Source organism: Oncorhynchus mykiss, chromosome 3 (genome assembly GCF_057628025.1).
Source record: "Oncorhynchus mykiss isolate SJ-2025 chromosome 3, ASM5762802v1, whole genome shotgun sequence".
NCBI classification, from domain to species: domain Eukaryota; kingdom Metazoa; phylum Chordata; class Actinopteri; order Salmoniformes; family Salmonidae; genus Oncorhynchus; species Oncorhynchus mykiss.
The window spans coordinates 92,694,357-92,716,628 of NC_143024.1; the positions used below are offsets into that span (position 1 = coordinate 92,694,357).

The 22,272-nt window shown below is 43.1% G+C and overlaps 1 protein-coding gene across 1 annotated transcript; it reads right to left on the bottom strand.

Moving 5' to 3' along the window:
* Positions 1–1,767: 1,767 nt before the first annotated feature.
* LOC110520654 (uncharacterized) lies at positions 1,768–7,196 on the bottom strand. The gene is made up of 11 exons (XM_036975309.2): positions 6,890–7,196; positions 6,572–6,687; positions 6,019–6,072; positions 5,783–5,881; positions 5,254–5,355; positions 5,004–5,165; positions 4,748–4,885; positions 4,576–4,627; positions 4,305–4,331; positions 4,178–4,204; positions 1,768–4,036 (listed from the first exon to the last, which is right to left on the bottom strand). Exons 1-11 carry the CDS (start codon positions 6,906–6,908, stop codon positions 3,501–3,503), a joined length of 1,332 nt encoding a protein of 443 aa, XP_036831204.2. The 5' UTR covers positions 6,909–7,196; the 3' UTR covers positions 1,768–3,500.
* Positions 7,197–22,272: the final 15,076 nt, after the last annotated feature.

The following is a 22,272-nucleotide window of genomic DNA, read 5'->3' on the forward strand; positions in this document are numbered from 1 at the left end:
ATGTTGAGAGAGCATTGTGCTCCCAGAGACCATCAATTGGTGTGGTATTGGTGGCGGGTGGTCAGGCGGCCTCATAAACACAGGCGATCTCATAAACACAGTCCTACCTCATAAACACAGTCCTACCTCATAAACACGGTCCTACCTCATAAACACAGGCAACCTCATAAACACGGTCCTACCTCATAAACACAGGCGATCTCATAAACACAGTCCTACCTCATAAACACAGTCCTACCTCATAAACACAGTCCTACCTCATAAACACAGTCCTACCTCATAAACACAGGCGACCTCATAAACACAGTCCTACCTCATAAACACAGTCCTACCTCATAAACACAGTCCTATCTCATAAACACAGTCCTACCTCATAAACACAGTCCTACCTCATAAACACAGGCGACCTCATAAACACAGTCCTACCTCATAAACACAGTCCTACCTCATAAACACAGTCCTACCTCATAAACACAGTCCTACCTCATAAACACAGGCGGCCTCATAAACACGGTCCTACCTCATAAACACAGTCCTACCTCATAAACACAGTCCTACCTCATAAACACAGTCCTACCTCATAAACACAGTCCTACCTCATAAACACAGTCCTACTTCATAAACACAGGCGACCTCATAAACACAGTCCTACCTCATAAACACAGTCCTACCTCATAAACACGGTCCTACCTCATAAACACAGTCCTACCTCATAAACACAGGCGACCTCATAAACACAGTCCTACCTCATAAACACAGTCCTACTTCATAAACACAGTCCTACCTCATAAACACAGGCGACCTCATAAACACAGTCCTACCTCATAAACACAGTCCTACCTCATAAACACAGTCCTACCTCATAAACACAGTCCTACCTCATAAACACAGTCCTACCTCATAAACACAGGCGACCTCATAAACACAGTCCTACCTCATAATCACAGTCCTACCTCATAAACACAGTCCTACCTCATAAACACAGTCCTACCTCATAAACACAGGCGGCCTCATAAACACGGTCCTACCTCATAAACACAGTCCTACCTCATAAACACAGTCCTACCTCATAAACACAGTCCTACCTCATAAACACAGTCCTACCTCATAAACACAGTCCTACTTCATAAACACAGGCGACCTCATAAACACAGTCCTACCTCATAAACACAGTCCTACCTCATAAACACGGTCCTACCTCATAAACACAGTCCTACCTCATAAACACAGGCGACCTCATAAACACAGTCCTACCTCATAAACACAGTCCTACCTCATAAACACAGTCCTACCTCATAAACACAGTCCTACATCATAAACACAGGCGGCCTCATAAACACAGTCCTACCTCATAAACACAGTCCTACCTCATAAACACAGTCCTACCTCATAAACACAGTCCTACATCATAAACACAGGCGGCCTCATAAACACGGTCCTACCTCATAAACACAGTCCTACCTCATAAACACAGGCGATCTCATAAACACGGTCCTACCTCATAAACACAGTCCTACCTCATAAACACAGTCCTACTTCATAAACACAGGCGACCTCATAAACACAGGCCAACTGACTGATGCTGAGAGACAAACATATCTGATTGGTTTGGACATCATCTGTGCCCATATAAACGTCCTCATGGTTATTCTTGAATTACATTCTTCAAACGGTCTGTTTGAACAAAGAATATAAAGTTAACATGTAAAGTGTTGGTCCCATTGTTTCATGAGCTGAAATAAAACATCAAACCAAGGAAGACCAAGATACTAAAATATGCTCTGTTTAATCCATACTTGAAAGAATAACAGAAAGTGCAAAGTGCAAAGTGCATAAACAAAGAATAAACAAACATTTTTATCTTCTGTAGCTTCGTCAGTGCTTTACAAACTCATTGAGGAAGTATGAAAAAATTTAAAAATTATTACTGTAGCTAACCTCAAATTATGAAATTATAGTAAACATCTAATGTCATATTATCATTCAAATTCAGAAAGTAAAGCTTCCCAAGTCATAAAGAAAGATACATCTGGCTTCATTAATCATAATGCAGACACTCTTTAGGAAGATAGACTCTAGCAAACAGCTGATTTCTAACTGGATTAAGGATAATAGATGGTCACCATTATGGATTACCATCGACCTGCTGTGCTTGGCGATGGAAGAGAACAGATCAAAGATCAATGTTGTGTATGGAATTAGCTGTGCTTTGGCGATGGAAGAGAACAGAACAAAGTTAGTAAATATTATATACACCATGTCATGTATGGAATTAGCTGTGTTTTTTTTGTGGCATAATTGGTGCTATCATGGGCAGAGTAATTTCGCCAAAATGTCAATGTTAAAAATATGGGGATGTCATCACATGATGGCCTGTTGTCTAGGGTGGTCTACGGTTGTCTAGGGTGGTCTAGGGTGGTCTACGGTTGTCTAGGGTGGTATAGGGTGGTCTACGCTTGTCTAGGGTGGTCTAGGGTGGTCTACGGTTGTCTATGGTTGTCTAGGGTGGTCTAGGGTTGTCTACGGTTGTCTAGGGTGGTCTAGGGTGGTCTACGGTGGTCTAGGGTGGTCTAGGGTGGTCTACGGTTGTCTACGGTTGTCTAGGGTGCTCTACAGTTGTCTAGAGTGGTCTAGGGTGGTCTAGGGTGGTCTACTGTTGTCTAGGGTGGTCTACGGTTGTCTAGGGTGGTCTAGGGTGGTCTACGGTTGTCTACGGTTGTCTAGGGTGGTCTATGGTTGTCTAGGGTGGTCTAGGGTGGTCTACTGCTGTCTAAGGTGGTCTATGGTTGTCTAGACTGGTCTAGGGTGGTCTACTGTTGTCTAGGGTGGTCTACGGTTGTCTAGGGTGGTCTACGGTTGTCTAGAGTGGTCTAGGGTGCTCTACGGTTGTCTAGAGTGGTCTAGGGTGGTCTAGGGTGGTCTACGGTTGTCTACTGTTGTCTAGGGTGGTCTACGGTTGTCTAGGGGGGTCTACTGTTGTCTAGGGAGGTCTACGGTTGTCTAGGGTGGTCTACTGTTGTCTAGGGTGGTCTACGGTTGTCTACGGTTGTCTAGGGTGGTCTACGGTTGTCTAGGGTGGTCTACTGTTGTCTAGGGTGGTCTATGGTTGTCTAGGGTGGTCTAGGGTGGACTACTGTTGTCTAGGGTGGTCTACAGTTGTCTAGGGTGGTCTAGGGTGGTCTACGGTTGTCTAGGGTGGTCTACGGTTGTCTAGGGTGGTCTAGGGTGGTCTACTGTTGTCTAGGGTGGTCTACTGTTGTCTAGGGTGGTCTACGGTTGTCTAGGGTGGTCTACTGTTGTCTAGGGTGGTCTACGGTTGTCTAGGGTGGTCTAGGGTGGTCTACGGTTGTCTAGGGTGGTCTACGGTTGTCTAGACTGGTCTAGGGTGGTCTACTGTTGTCTAGGGTGGTCTACGGTTGTCTAGGGTGGTCTAGGGTGGTTCTTAGTCATGAGACATCCTCAATAACTTCTGTGACTTTTATTTTCTATTTAGCTGTGTACTACAGTATGATAAGGTCTCTGTCTGTCTCTACTGTGCCAAAGACTGGATAAACCTGTTCAGAAAACGTGTTATTGAAGGTGTAGATATGGCTGCGTCTTACAACGTCATAAAAGGAGAGCTGCCCCTCCTCCATGTCAAGGTAGACCCCAATCTTCTTGAGATGTTCTGGAATCTTGATATCAACAGCCGGAACAGTTAGAGCCTTCAGCCCACTGACCTGCATCCGTAGTGTCCAGTAACCTGTTGATGTGTTCAGTTGACTGAAGCCTCTTCTTGGTGCAGACTCCTTAGCTATCCCTATCCTCCAGTCTGTCTTCCCGTCCACCCCCACCTCCCAGTAATGCCTACCCTTGGTAAAGCCCTGTGTTCCCAGTGCACACCACCACCCGTCATACTTGTGAGATGCGCGGCAGTGACGGTATCCGTCTCTAGGATCATGTTTACTCTCTATTATTTTGCCCACTCTCACACGTTTCTGATTGTTGGACACTATGAAATCTGGATTGGCTGATTCAGGGTCCAAGAGGATGTCAACTGTAGGTAAAAAAAAATGACTTTTGATTTCCGGAATATAAAAAACTTTTGGTGCATGAAACAAAAATATTAAAAACAATTCTGAATGAAGACTGCCGTTGTCATGTTGAAATAGCACAATGGTTTAGTAGTTTAATTTACCTGATGCTTTGCTTATCCAGTCCCATACTGAAATAAAACAATGTTTTAAAACCTGATGAGTTTACAACCGAAAAGTAATTTGATAAAAGTGAATTCAACTGAATTTATTTTTAATCCTACTGCTTACCTGGTTCAGGAATCACTGTGTTGAAGCCTGAGGACAAAATGAAAGCATTTTTGAGGAACGGTCAATTCATGCAGGCATTTGCTTAATCAAACAGAAAGTGTTTGAGGAATGAAAAAACAGGTTTTGTGCATGTCAAACTATATACTGAAAGTATTGTGTAGGCCTACAGTCAGTGTAATACTAATGTTATGTTAGCTCATGTTGAAAAGGAAAGGGATATCTTAGCTCATGTTGAAAATGAAATAGATATCTGAGCTCAAATGAGAGGTACCTGAGTGTTTGAACCTCTGCTTGGATTTGAGCCACAGCTCTGGGATGGAGCCCTGTATGACAAAGTGACCAATGATTAATGATGAATTGTCCTACTAATCACTCAGAAATATATTCCAACATCATAAATTAAGGAAAAACCCCTATCATAATAGGTTACTATCATGCCACACCTCTTTAGGTTGTTCCTGTAACACAGTCCAGATTATGAAGTCCATGACAGGGAGCATGTTGGGTAGTTTCCCACTCTTCCACTGTCCCTCCAGATCCTGCAGGACTGAACAGACATCCTCTCCTGGACACACTGAGTCCTACAGAGACACAGAAATTATATATGAGAATTTACAAACCTTAAAAAGTTGAAATGCTTTTATTTTTTGTCTTAATAAGCACAGGTTGTTTAAAATTGTTTGTTGTTAGTTGTGAGACCTGTTTTCGTGTTTGTAGTCCTGCAGCCCATCCTGAGATGATGCGCTGAGCTTCTGCCAGTCTTCTCTCAGCCTCTTTTGGAGATGTTCTCTCCTCTACCTCATAGTCCTCCCAGCAGGTACGCAGGGGCTTTGGTGAGCTCCTGCTTTGCCCCACGGATATCTTTGAACACAGATGTTTGTCACTCATTACAGGAGCATTGCATGGATTCAATAATGTTGCTGTTTTTGGTGGTTGTTCTCAACAGTACCTTTGGTAAGATGCTCAACTCCTCCGCCCATTGTAGGATGAACTGTTGACACTCTGCCAGGCTGTAGCCATCCTCGTGGCTGGTGTTGAAATTATCTTGATACTATGGAGATAGAAAAGACATATACAACTGAAAGGTTGAAGGGAAAACACCTACATGTTCCCCTCGACCCTTCTCTCTCTCTCTCTCTCTCTCTCTCTCTCTCTCTCTCTCTCTCACTGTCTCTCTCTCTCTCTCTCTCTCTCTCTCTCTGTCTGTTTTGAATGGCAGTGTTTGCAGCACATGCAATTTTCATGTGTCCTTTTACAATGCAAACTCTTTATTCTTTCCCCGTTCTTCCCCTATTTTTTGGGGGTATTTATTTATTCAAATGTTCCATGGCGATCAGATGTTGCAATGCAAATGTTTGTTATACTGTGTCAGGACGGTTCTATCTCTACTGCTCTGCTATTTCTCAACATGTAATCCCGTTCAATCCTTTTCACTCCTGTTAATCCGGTTATCCTGTTCAAATGTTAACCAGGACTACCTTTGATATCCGATGTAGCTCGGTGGCCAGTTCTCTGATTATGGCTTTACACTCATCCAGAGATGAGCTTGTTTCTACGGTGGAAATCCGAGAGGGTCCCTACACAGAAAACAACTGTTAGGAATTCTATAGTGTCTCACTGATTTGACACAACATAGAATAACAATACAATACTCATGATTAACTCAACAAAACAAAGCATTCAATCAATAATTTTGTAAAAGTATTACATTTACCTTCAGAAAATTCTTAAATAAAATATGACATTTCTTCAGCGGTCTTCTGATTGTCTGCAAGCAAAAATAAATATGGTAGAAGTTCATCAACACTGGACCTATTCTAGAATTCGAAGCAGAGTTGAAGAGGAAGTTGCAAAACTCTGAAGTTGTTTACACCCAAAAAAGAACAAGAAAAAAAACTGGCACCACGCCGACAGATATTAAAAATAAAGGTCACGCACACAGACACACACACACACACACACACACATGCACACCCACACACACACGCACACACACACACACACACACACATGCACACGCACACCCACCCACCCACACGCACACACACACACATGCACACACACACACACGCACACGCACGCACACACGCATGCACACACGCACACACACACTCACACACACACACACACACACACACACACACACACACACACACACACACACACACACACACACACACACACACACACACACACACACACACACACACACACACACACACACACACAGACACTGCGTAAATTGACTTGTTTGTTGTTTTCCTTACCTGATAAAAGCTGAGATTAGGCTTCCCAAATGGTTGTGAACAACAATCATAAGGATGTGTTACTTTTTCCCAAGATTTGCCAAAACTTCCAAAGCTCTGGCTGTCGTTTAATGTTTCTGGAAATGATCATCACAACCAATGAGAATAGACTTTCAACAGCAACAATAACAACATAAAAACATCTATTAATTTATCATACTGCTTGGATCAAATGTAATTAAAATATGCATGTTTGAATATTTGGAAAAACACAGTGAAAGCTATATCGACAGTTATAAAATGTGCCTCGTTATAGTCTTACTGCATCAATTGACTCACCTGCAGTCCAATTTTGCATTGTTTCTGAAACTTTTATACATAATTTAATTGTCTAGTACAGAGTTAGTAGCCAAGCCTGCTCCCCACAGAGACTGAAAGGGGAAATATTCAGTAAACAGATACCAACTGTAGCTAGACACTCCCCTCCCCTCCCCCTACACTCGACACTCCCCGCCCCCTAGAGAGCAGCAAAAGTACTTTTTAATTTAATTATTTCAGTCGTAGGCTACATACATGTTGGAAAGTTTGGGTTTTATGAGAGTTGGACTTGGAAAGCACCAAAACCGGAGAATTGAAGAAAGACTTTATTTACACCGTTGGCTTAATGGATTGGAAAAGTAAGCCAGTATTGGGGAAAAAATGCACGCTGTTCCAAACGACTGAATTCATGGTCAATACAATAGCCTCTTGTATAATCAGATAGGGCGTATATGGTGAGGTGTCACAAGTTTGATTTGCAGTTTCTTAACCCCCCACCACCCACTCCTAGCCGTAACAAAACACACAAACACTTCCCTATGTTTCTTTCACTCTCACCGTAAGTAAAGATGTAAAAAATAAAAAAAACTATAACAGTTCCTCCATATCTAGGACCAGCCTGTAGATTGAGGATCTAGGACCAGCCTGTAGATTGAGGATCTAGGACCAGCCTGTAGATTGAGGATCTAGGACAAGCCTGTAGATTGAGGATCTAGGACCAGCCTGTAGATTGAGGATCTAGGACCAGCCTGTAGATTGAGGATCTAGGACCAGCCTGTAGATTTAGGATCTAGGACCAGCCTGTATACTGAGGATCTATGACAAGCCTGTAGATTGAGGATCTAGGACAAGCCTGTAGATTGAGGAGCTAGGACAAGCCTGTAGATTGAGGATCTAGGACCAGCCTGTAGATTGAGGATCTAGGACAAGCCTGTAGATTGAGGATCTAGGACCAGCCTGTAGATTGAGGATCTTGGACCAGCCTGTAGATTGAGGATCTAGGACCAGCCTGTAGATTGAGGATCTAGGACCAGCCTGTATATTGAGGATCTAGGACCAGCCTGTAGATTGAGGATCTAGGACCAGCCTGTATATTGAGGATCTAGGACAAGCCTGTAGATTGAGGATCTAGGACAAGCCTGTAGATTGAGGATCTAGGACCAGCCTGTAGATTGAGGATCTAGGACCAGCCTGTAGATTGAGGATCTAGGACAAGCCTGTAGATTGAGGATCTAGGACCAGCCTGTAGATTGAGGATCTAGGACCAGCCTGTAGATTGAGGATCTAGGACAAGCCTGTAGATTGAGGATCTAGGACCAGCCTGTAGATTGAGGATCTAGGACAAGCCTGTAGATTGAGGATCTAGGACCAGCCTGTAGATTGAGGATCTAGGACCAGCCTGTAGATTGAGGATCTAGGACAAGCCTGTAGATTGAGGATCTAGGACAAGCCTGTAGATTGAGGATCTAGGACCAGCCTGTATATTGAGGATCTAGGACAAGCCTGTAGATTGAGGATCTAGGACAAGCCTGTAGATTGAGGATCTAGGACCAGCCTGTAGATTGAGGATCTAGGACCAGCCTGTAGATTGAGGATCTAGGACCAGCCTGTAGATTGAGGATCTAGGACAAGCCTGTAGATTGAGGATCTAGGACAAGCCTGTAGATTGAGGATCTAGGACCAGCCTGTAGATTGTGGATCTAGGTCAAGCCTGTAGATTGAGGATCTAGGACCAGCTTGTAGATTGAGGATCTAGGACCAGCCTGTAGATTGAGGATCTAGGACCAGCCTGTAGATTGAGGATCTAGGACCAGCCTGTAGATTGAGGATCTAGGACCAGCCTGTAGATTGAGGATCTAGGACCAGCCTGTAGATTGAGGATCTAGGACCAGCGTGTAGATTGAGGATCTAGGACCGGCCTGTAGATTGAGGATCTAGGACAAGCCTGTAGATTGAGGATCTAGGACCAGCCTGTAGATTGAGGATCTAGGACAAGCCTGTAGATTGAGGATCTAGGACCAGCCTGTAGATTGAGGATCTAGGACCAGCCTGTAGATTGAGGATCTAGGACCAGCCTGTATATTGAGGATCTAGGACAAGCCTGTAGATTGAGAACCTAGGACAAGCCTGTAGATTGAGGATCTAGGACCAGCCTGTAGATTGAGGATTTAGGACCAGCCTGTAGATTGAGGATCTAGGACCAGCCTGTATATTGAGGATCTAGGACAAGCCTGTAGATTGAGGATCTAGGACAAGCCTGTAGATTGAGGATCTAGGACCAGCCTGTAGATTGAGGATCTAGGACCAGCCTGTAGATTGAGGATCTAGGACAAGCCTGTAGATTGAGGATCTAGGACAAGCCTGTAGATTGAGGATCTAGGACCAGCCTGTAGATTGAGGATCTAGGACCAGCCTGTAGATTGAGGATCTAGGACCAGCCTGTATATTGAGGATCTAGGACAAGCCTGTAGATTGAGAACCTAGGACAAGCCTGTAGATTGAGGATCTAGGACCAGCCTGTAGATTGAGGATTTAGGACCAGCCTGTAGATTGAGGATCTAGGACCAGCCTGTATATTGAGGATCTAGGACAAGCCTGTAGATTGAGGATCTAGGACAAGCCTGTAGATTGAGGATCTAGGACCAGCCTGTAGATTGAGGATCTAGGACCAGCCTGTAGATTGAGGATCTAGGACAAGCCTGTAGATTGAGGATCTAGGACAAGCCTGTAGATTGAGGATTTAGGACCAGCCTTTAGATTGAGGATCTAGGACCAGCCTGTAGATTGAGGATCTAGGACCAGCCTATACATTGAGGATCTAGGACCAGCCTGTAGATTGAGGATCTAGGACCAGCCTGTAGATTGAGGATCTAGGACCAGCTTGTAGATTGAGGATCTAGGACCAGCCTGTAGATTGAGGATCTAGGACAAGCCTGTAGATTGAGGATCTAGGACCAGCCTGTAGATTGAAGATCTAGGACCAGCCTGTAGATTGAGGATCTAGGTCAAGCCTGTAGATTGAGGATCTAGGACCAGCCTGTAGATTTAGGATCTAGGACAAGCCTGTAGATTGAGGATCTAGGACAAGCCTGTAGATTGAGGATCTAGGACAAGCCTGTAGACTGAGGATCTATGACCAGCCTGTAGATTGAGGATTGAGTGGAAAAGCAGCTATCCACATTTTTTAAGACACTCTTGAATGTCCACAGTCTAATGCAAGAAGTTGTTACATTAAACTACAATGTCAACTACCCTCTAAACCACGTATCCAAAAGGACATGTAAAATGTGTCAAATATGACAGAGTAGCGAATAGTTTTCTGAACTGAAAGGAATTACAAGTGCAAATTCATATTCACATTGACGGACAGAAAAAGCTTGTCAAAACAAGAACTGTACTTGCTGTTGGAATGACCCAAACAAACCAGAGGATTTCACACCAGAGGAGGCTCCTCAGAGGAGGAAGGGGAGGACCATCACACTCAATGAATTTCATAAAAATTGAAATAGTGAAAAATGTGTCATTTTTACGTACAAGTATACTAAAATAATTATTCACATGTCAACCTAATAAATGACTAGAACACACTGTTTTGCAATGAATGTCTACAGTAGCCTCAACAGCACTTTGTTAGGTAGCACCATGGTGTAGCCGGAGGACAGCTAGTTTCTGTCCTCCTCTGGGTACATTGACTTCAATACAAAACCTAGGATGCGTTAGTTCTAGTTGCTATGTTGATGATGATGTTAGCTAATGTGGTGACAACTATACTATATGGGCTGTGTGTTGCAGTTATGGTATGAAGGTTTGGCACTGAGCATGTTTGGGATGCTCTGGATCGACATGTATGACAGCGTTTTCCAGTACCCTTCAATATCCAGCAACTTGACACTGCCATCGAAGAGGAGAGGGACAACATTCCACAGGCCACAATCAACATCCTGCTCAACTCTATGTGAAGGAGATGTGTTGCGCTGCATGAGGCTACTACTTCACAGGAGAGCAGTTTGAACGTAAACTTTTAACGCGGCTTTAAAAAAAAAAAGCATTGTATGTATTAAAACAGTGTAAATGTTGCTCTCCACTTTCTGGAGGACTGAGTTTTGAAATCAGTGGAATTCGAGAATGATTATATCCGGATTACATCCTCACCCAACAGGAGATGCATCCATGAATGATGTAACGGTATACAGGTAGGAGTCTGGCTAGCTACATTATCAGATATGAAATGTTTCTAATTTTGACAGAAAGAAACATTTTCTTGGCTAGCTATAGCCTAATGTTAGCTAGCTAACGTTGAGCCTGTGTCACGTGTGCTCCCTCTCCGGCCTCTAGGTCACCAGGCTGCTCGTTATGACACCAAACTGTCACCATCGTTACGGGCACCTGCGCGTCAACTGACTCACCTGGACTCCATCACATACTTGATTACCTTCCCTATACAGTGGGGCAAAACAGTATTTAGTCGGCCACCAATTGTGCAAGTTCTCCCACTTAAAAAGATGAGAGAGGCCTCTAATTTTCATCATAGGTACACTTCAACTATAACAGACAAAATGAGAAAAAAAATCCAGAAAATCACATTGTAGGATTTTTTATGAATTTATTTGCAAATTATGGTGGAAAATAAGTATTCCATCACATACTTGATTATCTTCCCCATATATATATATATATATATATATATATATATATATTTTTTTACCTTTATTTAACTAGGCAAGTCAATGACGGCCTCCTTTTGGTTCCTTCCCCAGGAGTTATTGTTTCTGTTCCTGTGTCAGTTCTGTGCATTGTTTGTGTTTCTTATTTTGTATTACGTTGTGTTTATTTATTAAAACACTCACTCCCAGGACACATCATTACAACCTGGTTGGTAAACTACCTGCAGATTCATTCAGGGTAGTAACGTCATGAGTTGGGATCATGGTTCATTGTATAGCTAGCTAGCTACATGTCTTAACAAAAGACTCCACTATGCAAGTAACCATTTCGGGTGATTAAATAAATTCAGTCTGGCCCTCTACTCCGATTTCAGAGCATTCTCGTCTGAGTGTGCCAGAGAGCACAGAATAATTTATGAATTTACAAATGCTCAATACCCGTTGAATATGGCTGTTGTCAGTAAACTTCAGTAAACTCATTGACCAGAGCATCCACTGTGCGAAACGCTCTGAATTTACAAACGGACAATTTGACAGCACAGTTGCAGTCACCAACACTCTGGATAACATAACAGCCTAACCAGCTCTACTAGGGTGAATAATGTTCAGTGAGCTGTTCTCTCTCTCTCTCACTTAGATGTCTGGAAGTAGCTGGAAAGTTAGCTTGGGTGCTTGACTGCTGTTGTTAGTACAGAACGTTTGGATCTTAAAGAGATGGGCGGGGCCAAAGCATAAGAGGGTGTGAACAACACTGAATGGGTGTAGACAAAGAAGAGTTCTCCAGTAGTAGTACCAAAACATTCAAAGGCCATTTTCTCAAAAATTAGTTTACAAGTTAACTTTCAAAGCAAAATTACTTTCAGATTGTTCCTCAACTGTAGTGTATGAAATAAACCATTTTGTAGCTCTGAGTCTCTACTTTTATCCAATGTATTAAAAAAATTAAATTTCAAATGTTGCTACATACTGTAAGACCGATTTGAGCCTGTCGGTCACAAATGCTCAGATGTTGACACTGGCTTCTGTATTTTGACTGAAAAGTGAAACTGCAAACAGAAATACATTCAACTGGGCAAAAAGTACACACAGTATAACCACTTCCCTCTGATTGAAAGCAGCAGTATAAAGCTCTTTTCCTGTCAGGGGACAGTAGGAGATTTGGTTTGGCTGTTTTTTCATCCAGTGTGATCTTAGCTGTATAAGGAAATAAATCAAATGAAGTTAGAAATTATAAAGATAGTGGCAGGAGAAACCTTGCTGTTTGTAACAAGATTATTATTATGATGGTAATACATGTATTTTGCATTGATAATCGTCCTAGTTATATAGCCAACCAATGAAGTTTTTGTTCATACTAGAACACTGAAACTAGAGTTTGCATGTTATCTCGTTTGAATAATATTTGCGTTGGCAATGAACCATACTGTCACGCCCAGACCGTAGATTGCTTTGTATGTTTCTATTTTTAATTTGGTCAGGGTGTGAGGTGGGTGGGTATTCTATGTTGTATGTCTAGGTGTTGTGTTTCCATGTTTAGGCCTGGTATGGTTCCCAATCAGAGGCAGCTGGTTATCGTTGTCTCTGATTGAGAACCATACTTAGGCAGCCTGTTTTCCCACTCTTGTTTGTGGGTGGTTATTTTCCATTTCAGTGTTTTTCTGATCATGGTGTGTGGATTTATGTTTGCACATGATGTGTGCTGTGTACAGTTTGACTGTTGTATTTCAACCGGTTCTAGGTTTACCACTAACATACAGTATCTGGAAGGTTGCCCCGGATACAGATTCATCTAAATCCTGGATCTACATGGAATATTATTTTTATTCTAGGACTAAAATGTATTCTGTGTCTGTTTTAACTGCCCCAGGGTGTATGTACCTGTCCAGTCTGTGGTGACTGGTGTATGTACCTGTCCAGTCTGTGGTGACTGGTGTATGTACCTGTCCAGTCTGTGGTGACTGGTGTATGTACCTGTCCAGTCTGTGGTGACTGGTGTATGTACCTGTTCAGTCTGGTGGTGACTGGTGTATGTACCTGTCCAGTCTGTGGTGACTGGTGTATGTACCTGTCCAGTCTGTTGTGACTGGTGTATGTACCTGTCCAGTCTGTGTTGACTGGTGTATGTACCTGTCCAGTCTGTGGTGACTGGTGTATGTACCTGTCCAGTCTGTGGTGACTGGTGTATGTACCTGTACAGTCTGTTGTGACTGGTGTATGTACCTGTCCAGTCTGTGGTGACTGGTGTATGTACCTGTCCAGTCTGTGGTGACTGGTGTATGTACCTGTCCAGTCTGTGGTGACTGGTGTATGTACCTGTTCAGTCTGGTGGTGACTGGTGTATGTACCTGTCCAGTCTGTGGTGACTGGTGTATGTACCTGTCCAGTCTGTTGTGACTGGTGTATGTACCTGTCCAGTCTGTGTTGACTGGTGTATGTACCTGTCCAGTCTGTGGTGACTGGTGTATGTACCTGTCCAGTCTGTGGTGACTGGTGTATGTACCTGTACAGTCTGTTGTGACTGGTGTATGTACCTGTCCAGTCTGTGGTGACTGGTGTATGTACCTGTCCAGTCTGTGGTGACTGGTGTATGTACCTGTCCAGTCTGTGGTGACTGGTGTATTTACCTGTCCAGTCTGTGTTGACTGGTGTATGTACCTGTCCAGTCTGTGGTGACTGGTGTATTTACCTGTCCAGTCTGTGGTGACTGGTGTATGTACCTGTCCAGTCTGTGGTGACTGGTGTATGTACCTGTCCAGTCTGTGGTGACTGGTGTATGTACCTGTCCAGTCTGTGGTGACTGGTGTATGTACCTGTCCAGTCTGTGGTGACTGGTGTATGTACCTGTCCAGTCTGTTGTGACTGGTGTATGTACCTGTCCAGTCTGTGGTGACTGGTGTATGTACCTGTCCAGTCTGTGGTGACTGGTGTATGTACCTGTCCAGTCTGTGGTGACTGGTGTATGTACCTGTCCAGTCTGTAGTGACTGGTGTATGTACCTGTCCAGTCTGTGGTGACTGGTGTATGTACCTGTCCAGTCTGTGGTGACTGGTGTATGTACCTGTCCAGTCTGTGGTGACTGGTGTATGTACCTGTCCAGTCTGTGGTGACTGGTGTATGTACCTGTCCAGTCTGTGGTGACTGGTGTATGTACCTGTCCAGTCTGTTGTGACTGGTGTATGTACCTGTCCAGTCTGTGGTGACTGGTGTATGTACCTGTCCAGTCTGTTGTGACTGGTGTATGTACCTGTCCAGTCTGTGGTGACTGGTGTATGTACCTGTCCAGTCTGTGGTGACTGGTGTATGTACCTGTCCAGTCTGTGGTGACTGGTGTATGTACCTGTCCAGTCTGTGGTGACTGGTGTATGTACCTGTCCAGTCTGTGGTGACTGGTGTATGTACCTGTCCAGTCTGTGGTGACTGGTGTATGTACCTGTCCAGTTTGGTGGTGACTGGTGTATGTACCTGTCCAGTCTGTGGTGACTGGTGTATGTACCTGTCCAGTCTGTTGTGACTGGTGTATGTACCTGTCCAGTCTGTGTTGACTGGTGTATGTACCTGTCCAGTCTGTGGTGACTGGTGTATGTACCTGTCCAGTCTGTGGTGACTGGTGTATGTACCTGTCCAGTCTGTGGTGACTGGTGTATGTACCTGTCCAGTCTGTGGTGACTGGTGTATGTACCTGTCCAGTCTGTGGTGACTGGTGTATGTACCTGTCCAGTCTGTGGTGACTGGTGTATTTACCTGTCCAGTCTGTGTTGACTGGTGTATGTACCTGTCCAGTCTGTGGTGACTGGTGTATTTACCTGTCCAGTCTGTGGTGACTGGTGTATGTACCTGTCCAGTCTGTGGTGACTGGTGTATGTACCTGTCCAGTCTGTGGTGACTGGTGTATGTACCTGTCCAGTCTGTGGTGACTGGTGTATGTACCTGTCCAGTCTGTGGTGACTGGTGTATGTACCTGTCCAGTCTGTTGTGACTGGTGTATGTACCTGTCCAGTCTGTGGTGACTGGTGTATGTACCTGTCCAGTCTGTGGTGACTGGTGTATGTACCTGTCCAGTCTGTGGTGACTGGTGTATGTACCTGTCCAGTCTGTGGTGACTGGTGTATGTACCTGTCCAGTCTGTGGTGACTGGTGTATGTACCTGTCCAGTCTGTGGTGACTGGTGTATGTACCTGTCCAGTCTGTGGTGACTGGTGTATGTACCTGTCCAGTCTGTGGTGACTGGTGTATGTACCTGTCCAGTCTGTGGTGACTGGTGTATGTACCTGTCCAGTCTGTTGTGACTGGTGTATGTACCTGTCCAGTCTGTGGTGACTGGTGTATGTACCTGTCCAGTCTGTGGTGACTGGTGTATGTACCTGTCCAGTCTGTGTTGACTGGTGTATGTACCTGTCCAGTCTGTGGTGACTGGTGTATTTACCTGTCCAGTCTGTGGTGACTGGTGTATGTACCTGTCCAGTCTGTGGTGACTGGTGTATGTACCTGTCCAGTCTGTGGTGACTGGTGTATGTACCTGTCCAGTCTGTTGTGACTGGTGTATGTACCTGTCCAGTCTGTGGGGTGACTGGTGTATGTACCTGTCCAGTCTGTGGTGACTGCCCCAGGGTGTATTTACCTGTCCAGTCTGCGTTGACTGGTGTATGTACCTGTCCAGTCTGTGTTGACTGGTGTATGTACCTGTCCAGTCTGTGGTGACTGGTGTATGTACCTGTCCAGTCTGTGGTGACTTGTGTATGTACCTGTCCAGTCTGTGGTGACTGGTGTGTGTACCTGTCCAGTCTGTTGTGACTGTCCCATGGTGTATGTGGGACAGCCTATGTGGGACAGCCTGAGGCTTTCCTTCACCTTTGCAAACTGTTGAATAGAACAGATTACGGGCATTACAATGACTACTGCTGTTCAAAGGACATTTCGTACTGTAGATTACCGGCATTGAAAAGACTGGTTTGACCACAATCCTTTCCTGTCACTGCCTGTCACATATGTTATGGTTGCTAATCTGTATCTTGCACGTAGCCTGATTAACTTCTCAGATTGCTTCAGAAAATAGTGTCTGAACTGTGGAATGATGTCCAGATAGGTGAAGGAATAATCAAAGTATTGACGAATAGATCGAAAAGAACGTTCTGCATAGTGGAGCTCCTTCACAATATATTAATGGTCATTTAATAAAGCCACGTTATTACGTTCTCAAGTTTCAGTGACCTTTAGTGTGGTTCCTGTTTTGTCAGATGAGACCGTCATGACCGAAATGTTGGTTTAAGTGATCCGTGTCAAGAAAGGTGCAGCACATATCTTTCCGTTTAATCAAATGTGAATTTGAAACCCTCCATACCTGTTTCTGACAAGAGTTGTTTACCAGAACTACACAGCACACAATGACAGGGTGAGGGCATGTCTGAGCATCTAAAGCACATCAAATCTCGCCCACTATCAGGGAATTTCTACCACAAAATGTGACTACTATATTCAGGTCCAAGATGGCGACAGGCAAGTTCAGCGTGGTGGCAGCACTTTTAATTGATGTGTTTGTTTTAAACGTCACTGGAAATAATTGCGTCTGCAACCTAGATGAAAGAAGAGTACATTCTCATGCAAACACTTTTGATAGGCATTCAGCACTTCTTATTTGTAAAGGACTGTTACATACAACAAACTTTCATAGCACCTGGGCACAAACCAAAACGATCATCGAAGGCCAGTCTGAAATCACAAATGAATGGCGGAGATCTTATAATAACTCTATGCCTTCTCTTATCGGGGGATATCCATCAATGCCCTGAAACTCAGCTTATCATGAACCCCATCAAACGGCCTATGCACCCAGGCTCCTCTTGCGAACGTTGGGATAAGAGTAACAGCAAAGCCTTGGTATGTTAGGAAATGCGCGCAGTGGATTCATTTAAAATGCAGCGATAGTAACTTTGGACACAGGGTCAATGAAGCTTACCGTTGCTGTCTGTGTGCTGTACCCGAAGGGTGTGTGAGCATTGAAGGGAGAGTTGGTCCAGAGGACTTACCGAGGGTGGAGAGTGCACCGGAGGAGGGGGGGTCCACAGCGGAACGGAGGCCAACAGAAGCAAGTGACGGGGGACACGGTGGTGAGGACGATGGAGTAGCACCTGGGGAGGGGTTATCCGTGGCAACAGAGGCTCCACCGGAGACAGGGCAGTGGGAAGATGGCAGAGCAGTGGGAGGCGAGTTACAAGTGGGTCGGGAATTCAATGAGGCCTTTGGGAAGAAAGGCTTACATTTTGTGCACTTCAACGTTCGAAGCCTACTACCGAAGATCGATGAGATACGCCTGTTGGGTTGCAAATCAGAGATGGGTGTCTTATGTTTTACTGAGACATGGTTGGATTCATCTGTTTTTGACTCAGAAATTGAGATGGGTAATTATTCTGTCGTCAGGAAGGATCGGAACGGTGGAGGAATATGTGCGTTTGTAAGATCAGACATGACTTTTAACGTCAGATCAGATTTAAACGCTGATCTGGAGATTGTCTGGCTGGATATCTGCCTTCCCAAAACCAATTGGCCGATTTTGTTGGGGGTGTGTTATAGGCCGCCCAATCAGAATGCATTCTATGAAGGTCTTGAAATTGTGTTGTCAAACTGTAATGATTCCCTGTTGAAGGAAATACTTTCGTTAGGGGATTTCAATACTGATGTCTGCAAAAAGAATAGCCCAACCCACAATGTATTTATGCACTTTTGTAGATCACTTGCTCTGACCCAAATTATAAAAGATCACACCAGGATATGCGAAACAGTGCAAAGTACAATTGACTTAATAGTGGTGTCTGATCAATCTAAAATATCGCAGTGGAGCAATAGTCTATGAATGAATCAGTGATCATTATATTACATTTTGCACAAGGAGGATTTTTAAAGACATATTTACAAAAACATTAGATGGGCCAGGGTAAAGCAGAGATCTAGAACTTGGTTTAATCATGAGATTCTAGAATCTATCCGAGCCAGGAATAAGGCCTCTAAGAACTCTAAAGAGCAGCATGATTTTGTCCTATAAAAACATCACAGAAAGGAAGTACAGAGCAGGACGGACGAAGCTAAGAGGGGTTATTTTGCTGAGAAAATCATTGAGAACCAAAATGAGCCTAAAAAAGCTTTGGAAATCATTTAAGGAACTAGGCTGTAGTTGTACTACCAAAAACAAACGAAACAGCATTGGACTGAACATCAGGGGGGAGATGGTATATGAAAAAGCAGAGGTTGTCAATGAATTCAACTCTTTTTTTACTTCTGTTTCCATTAAGCTGGTTAGCAAGCTGCCCACCAGTTCTGGTTTGAATGGAAGCAACCAAGTCAAGAAGTATTATGTAGAGTTAGGGGGGGTTCGGCCAAGCTCTTTTTCATCTGCAAAGGTAGCAACAGCCAAAATAGTCAGTACGCTGGCAGAGTTTAAATGCTCCAAAGCCACATGCCTGGATAATATTCCTGCAAGGTTTCTAATAGATTCTGCTGAGCAAATTGGCCCTTAATATTACGCATATCGTTAATCTCTCTCTTGAACAAGGCACCTTTCCCAGGAACATGAAACAAGCTAAAGTTATACCTCTGTAAAAGAAGGGGATAAAGTCTGACCCTGCGAATTATAGGCCTGTATATATCCTCTGTGTAACATCAAAGATCCTGGAGAGAATTGTACACGAGCAAATGTATGAATATGATAACAAACAGGGTCTAATGTATGATTTTCAGTCGGGTTTTAGAAAAACCTACTCCACTGATTCATGTCTACTTTACTTGACGGACTTCATCAGGAAAGAGATTGATGAGGGAAATCTGTGTGGAATGGTACTGCTTGACCTACAGAAGGCCTTTGATTCAGTTAACCACTGTCTCCTAATCTCCAAACTGAAGGTACTGGGGTTAAGCAGTATCCCTCTAGGCTGGGTAAAGTCCTATTTATTAGGTAGGGAGCAAGTAGTAGAGGTTAATGGTTCACTGTCTCAGGCAAAACCAATTAGTTGTGGCGTTCCGCAGGGGAGCGTGATTGGACCTCTACTGTTTTTATTGTATATTAACAATATGAAAGATGCTTGTTCTTGCCATATTTTTCTTTATGCGGATGACTCTACACTTCTGGTGTCTCACAAAAGTAAAAATATGTTGGAGAGCATACTTAGCACAGAGCTGACTAACTTTAGCAAATGGCTTGGAGATAATAAGCTATCTCTGCACTTAGGGAAAACTGAAGAAATTATTTTGGGATCCAGACCTAAATTGTGTTGGTCCTCTGATATCAGAGTGGAGTTAGGGGGCGAGGTGCTGACTACTAAAACCTCTGTTAGCTACCTGGGATGTATCCTTGATGGAAGCTTGGGAGGTGTGAGCTTGGCCAGTAAGGTGCTAGGGAAGGTTAATGCCAGGACTACATTTTTGGCTAGAAAGTCCAAGCTGCTTGGACTCCACTAAAGTGTTATCTACTGCCCTCATTCAATGCCATTTTTACTATGTTAGTACTTCCTGGTTTGGGGGCTAAACTTGTGAAGGAGAAGCTCCAGATAGCCCAGAATAAGCTGATCAGGGTAGTATTGAAGGGTAGTATTGAAGTATTGAGTCCACGTACTCGCATAGGCAGGAGCTGCTTTCAGGAACTAAACTGGCTGTCTGTTGAGGGTTTTCCTGATTAGACTAGGTGTGGTTTACAGGAGTATTTTTGGTCCTGTGCCCAGATATCTAAGTGATTACTTTCCTTGTGTTAGGGATGCACACAATCACAGCACCAGATCAAGTTTTGCTGATGTGTGTTCATGAGTAATGCTGGGAAAGGTACTGTCTTGTATAGTGGAGCCTCAGAATGGAATGAGTTGCCTCTGCCTATAAAAACAACGTCCTCTCTGGGCAGCTTTAAAAATAAAGTAAAAATATGTTTGGTGTCCTCTGTGCCCATATGAATAACCCCTAAGATGTAACTGGAATGATGAGATAGATGTTCTTCTTCTCTGTTTTTGATGAGATAGATGTTCTTCTTCTCTGTTTTTGATGAGATAGATGTTCTTCTTCTCTGTTTTTGATGAGATAGATGTTCTTCTTCTCTGTTTTTGATGAGATAGATGTTCTTCTCTGTTTTTGATGATATAGATGTTCTTCTTCTCTGTTTTTGATGATATAGATGTTCTTCTTCTCTGTTTTTGATGAGATAGATGTTCTTCTTCTCTGTTTTTGATGAGATAGATGTTCTTCTTCTCTGTTTTTGATGAGATAGATGTTCTTCTCTGTTTTTGATGATATAGATGTTCTTCTTCTCTGTTTTTGATGAGATAGATGTTCTTCTTCTCTGTTTTTGATGAGATAGATGTTCTTCTTCTCTGTTTTTGATGAGATAGATGTTCTTCTTCTCTGTTTTTGATGAGATAGATGTTCTTCTTCTCTGTTTTTGATGAGATAGATGTTCTTCTTCTCTGTTTTTGATGAGATAGATGTTCTTCTATGTTTTGGTTTGATTATTTCACTGCCATACTGTGTTTAACTGTGTTGGATCTTGTCCAGTCATCTTGTCTCAAAAGGACCTCATTGGAAATAAGTCCCAGACTTTATTGTGTGTTATCCTCTGATTTTACTCATGTGCATGTAATGGCTTTTTCAAGTTTTATGTGTGCGTGTTGTTTTTAAACTTAAATCTAAATGATGTAAACTCATTATTGGTTTGATGAAAGGTTGTGATGAACAGGTTCTGGTATTGTTCTCTTTTTGTTCTCATTTTGAAAAGATGCCCTTTGCACTCTTTGTTGGTCTACTTCCAGTCGCCATTTTATTAAGCAATAGCACTTCAGAAAACAACTGTTATTGTTGCTGTAAATGTGAGAAGCTACATTTCAAACTACCAGCTGTCTGTGATGCCATCTTTGTTCTATAATGATGTCCTTAATGTGCAGTGAGAGTATAGAGAATCCTTCCTGTTGTTCATCACCATCCAGAGAATGAAGAACGTCTCTTATTTATATCGTCTCAGAGACTCCACCCTCTCTGCACTACCTCTAACCAGTCGTCCATCTCAGACATTGTTTTTTTTTTAAATGAACGACACAGAAAGTGAAATTGAAAACAGTAATGTAGCTATATTACAATTACTAAGCTTCACTACAATATACAACCATCTAAAAAAATACTACAATACTGTACAATTTAAACATGGTTTTGTCTCAAAAATGTTAGTTCATGACAACCCAAATATATAAATGAGAACTCATGCCACCTAAACTCAGAAACTCAGAATGGTCAGACTAGGGAACTGGTTGTAGAAAGATGAGCTCTGAGTTTCCCACTTGGAAAGTATCAGAATTAACCAACAGGAAGCTCTATGCAAAAAAACATAGGTACATTTTGACTTGGACGTTCTGCCTTGTCTTGAAAGCACCAAGATTATGAACCAGAAACATTGAGAAACCAATACGAAGAAAAACAGGATGATATCACTGTGTTGGTAGACAAAATAGAAACTTGTATTTAGTCCTTAAAGAATGGCAAATCATTCAAATGAAGCACGTTTTATATATATATATATATATATATATATATATATATATATATTGACTTATTGGCCACGAGTCAATTAACAAGTCGTGGTGTGATCAAAACAGCATCTCTCTCTCTCTCTCTATATATATAGTAAGAAGGGCGGGGGTGTATGCCTTATGATTAACGAGTCGTGGTGTGATCATAACAACATACAGGAACTCAAGTCCTTTTGTTCACCTGACCTAGAAT